This window comes from Sus scrofa, chromosome 17 (genome assembly GCF_000003025.6).
Source record: "Sus scrofa isolate TJ Tabasco breed Duroc chromosome 17, Sscrofa11.1, whole genome shotgun sequence".
In the NCBI taxonomy this organism is placed as follows: domain Eukaryota; kingdom Metazoa; phylum Chordata; class Mammalia; order Artiodactyla; family Suidae; genus Sus; species Sus scrofa.
The window spans coordinates 22,142,102-22,154,109 of record NC_010459.5 but is presented as its reverse complement, the minus strand read 5'-3'; the positions used below and the strand labels follow the sequence as shown (position 1 = coordinate 22,154,109).

Genomic DNA, 12,008 nt, shown 5'->3' with positions numbered 1-12,008 from the left:
CAACAATTGGAGAACAACATTAAACAAAAGAAAGGGTGGCTGAGGGCTTCTTTCTGGTCAGAAAAGAGAATCTGTTTGAACAGAAAAAACCTTGATCACAACCCTGACAAGGAAACTTTGATTGACTTTGTTTCAATGGGATGACACAATTCATTCTGAAAGAGAAAGAGGTAACTGAGGGGGAACATCCTGCAAGGGGTAGCTTGTAGCCCTGTTTATTAACTAGTGAAGCCGGTGACATAAACATCACTAGGAGACAAGCCTTGCATGGAGCTAAAGGCTGTCTCATGACCCTAGGCTGAAGGGGGACTGCTCCTGGATATTATACCCAGAGGTGAATTCACTTGTTCCAAGGCACTTAATACAACTTTCCAGAAAGACTGGCCTCTAAGATTATGTACAAATCCATTCCAAATGTCCCTGTGAGGCCATTAACTTATCGTGGAGCACAGGTACAGCACTTCCCCACCCCCTCCATCCTCTGGTACTGGATCAGGATCAGTCGGGGTAACCTTTCTCACATTGAGCTGGTGTAGTGGGATGAGTCGATAAGTCACGTGGTAGAGAAGAGTCCTGCCAAATCGCCATGTCCATCTTTCACAGGTGAAACCCACTCAGGGATTTAGCATGGCTTTGGGTTGTTCTTAATGTTTTCGACGGCGGTCTTTTCTTGATCCAGGCATTTCCAGTCGCCTCGCAGTCCCTGGGTTATGGCTTTCTAAAAAGCAAAAGCCTTTTTCAAGTCAGTAGTTGAGGTATAAACAGGCTTCAGCCACTACCAAAGGAGCATGGCCATTATGGAGAAATTTAGGAGAACAAAAGTAAGAAGAATTATAATCATCGCTAGAATTCTATTCCCAAATCTTTGCATTCTTTATTTCAGATGGAAAACTTTGTGGCAAAAAAAGAATCATTTTTTTATATTGTTACCATAAACTTCAATTTTTAGTGTATGAGACAATTTTTAGATGTAGCCCCTAAAATCAAGAATAAACTATAGACTTCTAGATATCACTGATGGTAAGAAATGCCACTCTGGAGTTCCCATTGTGCCTCAGAGAGTTAGGGACCCAACATTGTCTCTGTGAGGATGAGGGTTTGATCCCTGGCCTTGCTCAGTGGGTTAAGAATCTGGTGTTGCCATAAACTGTGGTGTAGGTCACAGGTGTAGTTTAGATCCAGTATTGCCATGGCTGGTGGCTGTGGCTTAGGCTGCAGCTGCAGCTCCAATTTGACCCCTAACCCAGAGACTTCTGCTGTGGGAACAGCTGTTAAAAAAAAAAAAAAAAAAAAAAGATACTCTTTCACTGAGTATGATTTACATTTTAGTTCTTCTTCTAGGTAATTATATTTGAGCAAACTTTGTACTGTTCTGGACTAGGTTTTAATTATAAATCAAGACAAACAGTTTTGAGAGATCTTTGTGAGATAAGCTCTACCCTTGAGACAAACAAATGTTTTCTCATTTTTAAAACGTAGGATGATTTTGGCCTTTTTTAATTTCAAATGGCAGTGAGTATTTGCCTTGTTTTATTTGTTTTGAGTATTCTTTGAACATAGCAGGTTTTTTCCTAAATATATGTGGCCCATATAAATTTAAGCATGTTCCTTCATAAGATTTGTTCATGTTTTAGGTGGTCATGAGACATGAAACAATTTGAAAGCATTACATCAGTTTCACATCATAAGAGTATTCTCATGAAGGGGAATTAAAAATAGGTGGTAACATCTTATGACATCACATTTCAGTAATTCAGATTTAAACAGAGAAGAAATTAATTCTTTGAGGATAAATTAGAGTAGTAGGGTAGTTGAAATTTCTAGCTGCATTTTTTTAAAAAAATAGGATGAAATGAAAACAGGATAAAATTCAAAAGTTTTAGAGAGGATGTATGGTGAAAAATAAGTTGCCCCCCTCTCAACTCCCTTAATCACCAAGTTCCCTCTATTGTGGTAACTGCTATTGCTGGTTCCTAAAATATTCTTCCAGAGAGAGCTGATGTATTTATGAACATAGTCATCCATGGTTATTTTCTTTCACAGAATGGCATCATCTTTATTTATCTTTCTTCACTTTACCTTTTCTTTTAGAAAAATTATATATTTTCAGATTAGTGTTTTTTCAAATGTAGCAAGTCACATTAATGAAGTCTAATTTAATGAGTCACAAGCAGAATCTTTTAATTGTAGTGCATAGACTGTAAAGAACCCATGGGGTGGGTAGACCAATTCATTTCAAGTAAAGGGTATTACTTCATGAAATTTCACTTATAAAGAAATGCATTTACTAAGTGGCAGTGTGTAGGGCTTTTTTGTTTTGGTTTGGTTTTGCTGTGGTTCATGGCAAAACGTTTGAAACACCCTTAGTGTGGATGGTTCCATATCATCCATATAGAGCTTTCTGTTTGTTTTAAATTATTTCATAGAGTTCCATTGTATAGGGTGTCATATTTGTTCATATATACTCCCACCAAAAGGCAACCATGCTATTTCCAGTTTCCTCCTAATTAAAACTACTTCAGTGAATATCCATGTAAAGATGGTATTTCATACATATAAAGGCCTATCTGTAGAATAAATACCTAAAAGCAAAATTGCTAAGGTCAAAGGGTATGTCGTTTTGATAAATAACCAATCCTCATTATTTGCAGATTTGTATTTGTTAATTTTCTTAACTTGCTGAGATTTTTTTGTAGTCAAAAGATCAGTGCTCTTGATTCTTTCCCAATCATTTGTGAGCATGGGCAGAGTGGGGAAAATTTTTTTTGAGTTACTTGGCATGCACAGCTGAGGTGCACTTGGCAAGGCTTTGCCTTCTTGTCTCAGCCCTCATACTGTAAACAAGCATCCTTTTTATGGTCTGTTTATTGCTGCATTGTTTACATTTTTGTGCCTTTTGCTGATGATTTCACTATTTTAAATGGCCCCAAGCAAGTGGTGAGGTGTTGTCTAGAATTCCTAAGTGCAAAGAAGTTGTGGTGTCTCGTAGAGAAAACATACATGTTGGCTAAACTTCATTCAGGCAAGAATTACAGTGCTGTTGGCCATGAGTTCAAAGTTAATGAACCAATGATACCAATACTGTACATCCAAAAAACCCAAGAGAAAATTCACCAATCTGTGGTGGAGACCGTGCCAGAAACTGCCAAGGTACCATGTATGGTGCATAATGAAGCCATGGAAAAAGGTAGAAAAGAGCAAAACTGAGATGACAGCTGATAAAAAGAGCTTAAGGAGTGCTGTTGTGAGACTCAGAGCCAAAGAAATTCATCTGTATGTTATCCAAGGTCAGGAAAAGGTTAAAGTCTTCTTGGCTAGTGTATTATTAATAAAAAATACTGCATATAATGATTTGTAAGAAATATGTGTTAAAGAAGATGTGTTTAAATAGAAACACACATAAAATAAGGTTATTTATTGATTGAAAATGTTGTGACCAGAAGCTCACAGGAACCTAACCCTGTATTTCCCTTGGGAGCAGTGGCTCAGTATTTGCTAATTCAGTGTTCTTGGTGAAAATATAGAACATAACCATAACCAACTACAAGAATGTATTTCCAAATGGCCAAACTCCAACCACAACCAACTACAAGAATGTATTTCCAAATGGTCATTGTATGAGAATGCCCTTTTCTCCACCCCTGGCTAACATAATGTTGTTTCAACTTTTTGGTATCTGAGAACGTGATAGCTGAATAATGATCTCTTGAAGTTGTCATTTGTATGTCTCATAGTGGGAGGAATGTGGAAAACATATTTTCATGTTTTAGAGTGATTCATATTCCTTCTTGCTTGTATGCTTTTTGCATTCTCTTTGGGTATTTATCTTTTCCTTATTGATTTGTAGCAAATCTTTATATACTAATCAGTCCTTTTTTTATGCTGTGAACTGCAAATATTTCCCCCAGAGAAATATTTGTCACTCATCTCTTGACTTTTTTCTTCCACATGGCAAAGGATAACACTATGAACATTTTTAATATAGTCAAATGTATGATCTTATTATAGTTTCAAAAGCTTTCTTTAAGAGATATTTAAGAGTTGTGTTTGTCACTGACATAGAGGATAGACTTGTGGTTGCCAAAGGGAAGAGCAGTGGGAGTTTGTGATTAGTAGATGCAAACTATTACATTTAGAATAAATAAGCAATGAAATCCTCCTGTACAGCACAGGGAATTACTTCCAGTCTCTTGGGATAGACCATGGTGGAAGATAGTATAAGAAAAGGAATATTTTTCCTCCTTGAAGTCTTCCACCAATAAATGATTTGTAAAATTAATTATTAATAATTTATTAAGGAGTTCCCATCATCTCGCAGCGGAAACGAATTTGACTAGTATCCATGAGGATGCGGCCTTGATCCTTGGCCTTGCTCAATGGGTTAAGGATCCTGCATTGCTGTGAGCTGTGATGTAGGTTGCAAACACAGCTTGGATCTGGTGTTGCTGTGGCTGTGGCTGTGGTGTAGGCTGGCAGCTACAACCCCTAGCTTGGGAACTTTCCTATGACACAGGTGCAGCCTTACCAAAAAAAAAAAAAAAATTTTTTTTTATTAAATTATTGAGTTAAGACATGCACTAAAGGAAATAAGATTTCTTTTCAAAAGCATTTAATTAATTAATTTATTTATTTTTGGCTGTGTCTGCAGCATGCAGAGGTTCCCAGGCCAGATATCAAATCTGTGCCATGGCAGTAACCAGAACCCCAGCAGTGACAATGCCAGATCCTTAACCCACTGAACCACCAGGGAACTCTCAAAAGCACTTTATAATTTTATACTTTATTTATTTATTTAGTCTTTTGTCCTTTTAGGGCAGTACTCACAGCATATGGAGGTTCCCAGGCTAAGGGTATAATTGGAGCTGAAGCCGCCAGCCTACGCCAGAGCCATAACAATGCCAGATCCGAGCCGGGTCTGTGACCTACACCACAGCTCACAGCAATGCCAGATCCTTAACCCACTGAGTGAGGCCAGGAATTGAACCCGCAAGCTCCATGATTCCTAGTTGAATTTGTTTTCATTGCACCACGACGGAAACTCCATAATTTTATACTTTAAATTGTAGGCAATCTCTGCTAAGTTTCTCAAGCTAGCCTAAACTAGTAACTAATTTCAATTGTTGGTATTAAAAATAATGGGAATTTGGGACTGGTATATACACACTGTGGTCTATGGAATGACTGACCAACAAGGGACCTGCTCTATAGCACAGGGAACTCTACCCAATATTCTGATAATCTATATGGGAAAAGAGTCTGAAAAAGCAATATATGTTATGAATATGTTTAACTGAATTGCTTTGTTGTACAGCAGAAATTATCACCACATTGTAAATCAACCATACTTCAATAAAACTTTAAAAAAAAGAAAAAAAAGAAAAAATAATGTGTCAGAACAATGCACCTCTTTTTTGTTTGTGAAAAGATTGAACTGAATTTCTAGACACTGAGTTACTTTCTTTAAGAATCCCTAAACTCACTCCCTAGAAACTTTACTGAAAATCTTTCAATAGAAAAACATTTATTGTAATTAGTCAGTACACCCAATTTATCCTGTTTTGTAAGACTCAGTTTTGTACGTGTTACATTTCCTTAGAACAAGCTGTATTTTTAGAGAGAATAAAGCAGTTTAATATCATCAAAATTCTGTCTTAGAAAAACAATGTGCAGTGTTTTTATCCTTCACTTTCATGATTAGATTGACTATATTTCCATGTATTTTTCTTGGCTGATTCCTGAAGCAGTTACCCCCTTAACACTTGGTAATAAGGAGGGGTCACTGTGTTAGTAATGCCTTAACTTTGTATTTAAATACAGTTGTACAGTTGCTCCTCTAGGGAAATTCAGTAAGACTTGAGCACCTTTGCTCTGTTAGGCAATTTGGAATATCCCAGACCTTGCTCTGGACTTCAGGATTTTTGAAGTTCAAAGCAGATGTGTGAGGAAGAAAAAACATCTGGCAAAGAGAAGTTGCTTCCTTACATGATGCTGTGTTCCTGCACTCTTCAGCAGAGCGTCTGTTGAGCAGGTTAGTAAGTTTGACAATTAATTAATGATGAGGGAATGAGCCACGGATCTGAGGAGCTCAGTTTTGCCCCTTCCTGCTTCTTCCTTCCCCATGTGTCTGGCAAAACCTTCAGAGTCTGGGATCGCCAAGCTCTCAGTTTGTGTGTCAACTCACATGCTGGTCTTCAGGTTTCATTAGCCTGAGATATAAACAGATGGATGGCCCAGGACCCAGAGGGCTTGGGGTTGAGCTGGGGACTTTGGAAATTTTTGTGGAGAGATGCATCAGAACTTTTTAAATGCCTTAAAAAAACTTAGAATTTTGAAACTGACAAAGCTTTGTGTGAATCTTAATTTAGATATAATTTCAAACTTACAGAGGCGTTTCAAGAAGAGTACAAGGGACACCCATGGTTTCGTTATCCAGATTCACTCATTGTTTTCATTTCCCCTATTTGTTTCTCTATCTTCACTTTCTCCTTCTGTTTGTCCCACTTCCCTTTACACACACACACACACACACTTAAACATGTACATTTTTTTCTGAACTACTTGAGATGTCAGGTGTCTTTACTCCTAATACCTCAGTGCATATTTCTTAAGAACAAGGTTGTTCTTCTAAATCATCACAGCAGTCCAACATCCATTCATGATCAAATTCTTACCAAAGTGGGTATAGAGGGAACATACCTTAATATAATAAAAGCCATTTACCACAAACCCACAGCAGATATAATACTCAATGGAGAAAAGCTGAAAGCCTTCCTACCAAAATCTGGAGAAGACAAGGTTGCCCACTGTCACCACTTTTATTCAACTAGTATTGGAAGTCCTAGCCACAGCAATCAGACAAACAAAAGAAATAAAAGGTATCCAAATTGGAAGAGAAGAGGTAAAATTGTCACTGTATGCAGATGCCATGATACTATATATAGAAAGCCCTAAGAACTCAACCCAAAAACTACTCAAACTGATCAACAAATTCAGCAAAGTCGTAGGATATAAGATTAACATTCAGAAATCAGTTGCATTTCTATATACTAACAATGGGATAAATTTGTATATTTATTTTATAAGTGAAGTAAGTCAGAAAGAGAAAGACAAATACCATGTGATTTCACTTATATCTGGAATCTAATATATGGCACAAATGAACCTTTTCACATAAAAGAAAATCATGGACTTGGAGAACAGACTTGTGGTGGCCAAGAGGGAGGGGGAGGGAGCGGCTGGGACTGGGAATTTGGGGTTAATAGATGCAAACTATTGCCTTTGGAATGGATAAGCAATGGGATCCTGCTGTATAGCCCTGGGAACTATGTCTGGTCACTTGTGATAGAGCATGATAATGGGAGAAAAAAGAATGTATACATGTATGTGTGACTGGGTCACCTTGCTGTACAGTAGAAAATTGACAGAACACTGTAAATCAGCTATAATGGAAAAAATAAAAATCATTATAAATAAATAATCACAGCATATTTATCAAAATCATAAATGTAATATTGATACCACACTACCGTCTAACTCCATGATCCATCAATTGTCTTGGTAATGTCCCTTGTAACACCCCTGCCCCGTCCAGGCCCCACTCCAGGAGGACACATTGCCTTCAGTTGTCATATGTTTCCATTGTCTCCCTTAAATGGAAACAGTTTCTCAATTCTCTTAGTAGTTTTTGACTTTGACATTTTTTGAAGAGTTCAAGCCAGTTATTCAGTAGTTTTCCTGTATCCAGTTTATGTGGTGTTTCATCATGCAATTCTGGTTCTGCATTTTTGACAAGAACACCACGGAAATGGTGGTGAGTCTCAGGAGGTCTTATCAGTAGGCATGTTGTGTTGATCTGTCCCTTAATTGATGATGTGAGCTTCCATCATTTGATTAAAGTGAAGTCCATTGGGTCCTCCCTCAGGAACTTACACTTTGCCCCTCTATATTTCATGAGACTTTGTGGAGAGACGACATTGAAACTATGGAAATAGCTGGCGAGTCTTCAAATTTTTCTAATTTTAGGAAGTGTGATGGTTTTCTAATTCTGTTATTTCTTCTGTATTTATTAGTTGGCATTCTGCTGTAGGGAAGGGCTTTCTCTCCTCCCCCAGTTTATTTATTCCTTTATTTATCTGCATTAGTATGGGCTCGGTTTTAATTTTGTTCAGTGGTGATAATTCTTATATTTTGATACTTAGAGTGACACAGAGATGGCCAATGCGAGTACCTTCAGGCTGGGTCCTTTTGATAAGCCCTCATCATTCTTTGAGCACTTCCTTATTTTCTGGCACAAAAAGATGCTCCAGATTCATTTTATATCTTCTCTGCCCCAGCCCTGGCATCAACATTTCTCCAAGGAATCCTGGTTCCTTTTCATGGAGAATGGTATTAAAACCCAGACCTGGTGTGTGTGTTTTCAAGGAACTACGTTATGGAATATTACATTGACTAAGTCATTGTGTACTGTATGTATGAGTGTGTGTGCGTGCATGTGCGTGTTTAATGTAACAAGTTTCAAACAGAGGAGCATTTATTTTACATGTAATAATCATAAGTTTTGACAAGAAAGAAATACATTTTTCATTTCACAGTAAATGGCATTACACAGTTTGAGTTCTAAATCATCTTGACATTTATGAAGGAGTGAATGGAAACTAGGGAGCTGAGTGTGTTAAATATAAAGCTATCTTTAACTGTTCTATTAAAAAGCAAAGATTTATTTTCCATCTGTGATCTGAATGTGCCTATTTGTGTTCTCTTCCATGGCAGTGGAATTCCTGTGGAGCCACACGACGGAGAGCATGTGTGTTGGATATATGTCCGCCCAGGATGGGAAGGCCAAGGTAAGTGGAAAAACGGGGGCATAACCTTGAAAACCTTGCAGCCACTGCCTGAATCTCTTTAACTGGCCAAGTGGACACGATGGAATTTTTTTCAGCCTCTCTTGAGCAGTAGCGCTGTGATCTTTATGAGAATCTGATAAAGAATCCCAAAGAAAAATAGCAGATCCTTTTTTGCTTTTGATGATGGAGCAGGGGAGATTAGGAAAGATTAGGAAAAACCTTTTTTTTCTTCTTCTTCTTCCATCTTGTCCTTCTTGGTGCATTGTGAATAAATGGGAAAGAAGAAACTGGGGGCTGGGAAGAGAGTGGGCGTGGCGCTGCCAGCCCGCTAGGGCTGGGTGACTTTGCAGGGACTGTTGGAAGAGCGGAAGGAAACCGAGGCACAGTTAGCTGAGTACCCGAGTCACGTGCTGCGTGTGTGAGAGCAGAAGTGCCTGGCGTGCTTGCAAGGACTGCGTGTTCTGGCACCGCGTCCTCCTGCCAGAGTCAGAGGTCTATGCCCCACGCCTTAGCGCCCTCTCTCGGCGAGTCATAGCAGTCTCATAGAACATTCACACCCCTCCCCTTGAGCTGCTTGGTTTCCCTGTACTCAGGAGGGGTGAGCCTGGGAGTGAAAAACATAAGTCGTGGGTTTATTTTATACTGGCCTCATGTTCTTCTTGTCCATAAAATTTTTAGAAACAGCTGCGGCATGTGATGTTGACTTGGCATTAAAGTTCCTCAATTACAAAGCTGTGAAGTTGGGCAGCCTCTCTCTCTTTTATTTTACTTTTTTAAAGGACATGATTTTATTTGACAGACTTGGAAATGCAAATAAGGAAACTTCTGATATAAATTGATAGAGTTGGAATCATTAGCAAATGAAGGGCTACGTGCAAGAAAGAACTGCTTCTTGCTTATTTGCCACATAGCATCCATCTAGGCAGGCCTCTGAATATTATCCAGGGAGTCAGTAGCATCACAGGGCTTTGTGAGTACAGTGTCCAAGAGCTACACTGGTGAAAATATTCCTGAGGTCGACCCCACCTTTGTGTCACCCTCCCTGTATCAGTAGATTTATTTCATAAGAGAATGCATGAAGATTGCTTTGTTTTAGAGTAGAGAGGAGAATTATAATTGCTCATTTTAAAAGGCGATTTATGGATTTAGAGCAACACTATTGAAAAGAATTTTCTGGGTTGATAGAAATGTTTCATATTTATATTTACATTGTGTTGTCCTATTGGGTAACTGCTGAGCACTTGAAATATGGCTGGTATGGCTAAAGAACAGAATTTTAAATTTTACTTAGTTTAAATACCCACATGTAGCTAGTGGCCACCATACTGAACAGCACAAACAGCACAGGTTTGAAGAATGAGTGGGAAAGTGGTTATTTACATAAATATTTTCAAAACATTCTTTTCTTCCCAATGGCCTAGTGGTTCTCATATAGGAAATAAGCCTGAAAAGCCACAAGAATCCTTGCCCAAGAATGGCTTGCAACCATTTAAGTTTCACTCACCCCTTACATGTTGAATCGGAACTAAAATTGCTTTTTAGCCAATAAACATGGAGGTGGTGGACTTTAGTACTGAAGCCAGTCTGAAGTCTATCTGATGGGTTCAGTCATGTTATTAAGTCCCTTGCATGGACATGTTCTTGTTATCCCTGATGGTGGCCCGTGGAAGACATCTTGCTATTTAACATGAAATATGGGAGTAAAGAGAGTAGAGATTCCTGCATTGAGCCCAAAGATATTTGGCTTCCAGTTGCATCGCTTGACATCTGGTGGACGTAGTTTTCATATTGCTGGTAAATTCTCCAGCTGGTGGTAGTGATGGGCCAACAGATACAGCTGCTCCTCTTGCCTCACTTGTAAATTATGTTTTTGACCTTCCTTAGAGAGAGTTAATCCCTCTCCCTTTCTTCCTTCTTTGAGCCTGTGGCTATAAATGCCTTCCCTCCAAAACCAAGAAACCAACCAAACACAAAAATCCCGCAACACTAAAGCCTTGGTTGCTGAATTCTGTTGATCAGAAAAAAAAAAAAAGAAAAGAAAAGAAAAAAAAAATCACTTTCGTCGTAAAGCCTGGGACTTTATTGTACTGCAAGTGTGACAAAGTTATAAACAAGAAGTTGATCTCAAAAGAGGAAAGGGGGACAAGAGCAAAGTTCATATTCTTTTTTAAGAGGGTAAGCCTTTGGTCTACCCCCCCGCCCCCCTGCTCCTGATTTCTGTGAAAGAACTATTGAATTAGTGGCATCTCCATTCCGCACTATAACTGGTTTGTGAAACATACTCTCACAGGATGTTGCAAACCATGGTAGCGAAATGAGAAAGGAGCTGTCTTTAAAAACTGAAAACAACAACATTTTTTTCCCTAAGTTAAAAGCTATTCCTGGAATTTCCATTGTGGCTCAGTGATTAATGAATCCGACTAGGAACCATGAGATTGCAGGTTCGATCCTGGCCTTGCTCAGTTGGGTTAAGGATCTGGCCTTGCTGTGGCTATGGCATAGGCCGGCGGCTACAGCTCTGATTAGACCTCTAGTCTGGGAACCCCCATATGCCACGGGTGCGGCCCTAGAAAAGACAAAAGAAAAACCAAAACACCTATTCCTGAGAAGTTTCTATTTGATTTTAATTTGCCTTGCTTTCCAAAAATTGCCTTCTTTCTGCTTGTTACCAAACTCAGAAACTAAAACCACCTGGCGATTTGAGCATTTTTTATAAGCTGTGTTTAATCCAAGTTAAGACCTTGAATTAAAGGTCACCTCAAAATCATACTGCTTAGAAAAGCCTGGATAATAACTAATATTGTTATAACCAGAATCCACATATAATTTGAATAAATAGAGGTAGATGCTTTTATAAGTTTCTTTCTTTTTAAAATAGAATGTTCTTGCAGTTATATACCTTAATTTAATTTCTAAACCCCTTCTGTAGCATAAGTTAAAGAGATTTCTTTTTATTGAACCGAAATTAGGGCATTGATACCAATTGGATTTAAAAATCAGATTTCTGGTATTCTACCCACGATAGCAGACAGTTAATGAACAGTTTTTAATAAACACCCAGTGTGCATGGACTACTGTAATAAAAACAGATGTTAAAATTGGCATGGAACTTTTTCAAGTATAATAAATGAAACCTAGTTTTCTTTTACTATGTAGAGGTCATTT

At 38.3% G+C, this 12,008-nt stretch overlaps 1 protein-coding gene across 13 annotated transcripts in view; it reads left to right on the top strand.

Moving 5' to 3' along the window:
* TASP1 (taspase 1) overlaps nt 1-12,008 on the top strand; it is a 395,076-nt gene that overhangs the window by 204,335 nt on the left and 178,733 nt on the right. For 11 of the 13 annotated variants that reach the window (XR_308663.3, XM_021078004.1, XM_021078002.1 and 8 more), the window contains one exon: nt 8,770-8,843. Coding sequence is in view for 10 of the 13 variants with exons in the window: in XM_021078004.1 (XP_020933663.1) it covers nt 8,770-8,843 (74 nt within the window). In the remaining 3 variants the exon portion in view is untranslated. Of the gene's footprint in view, nt 1-8,769; nt 10,928-12,008 lie in introns of those variants that run through there. The other 2 variants (XR_001302035.2, XR_002340057.1) reach the window with 1 other exon arrangement.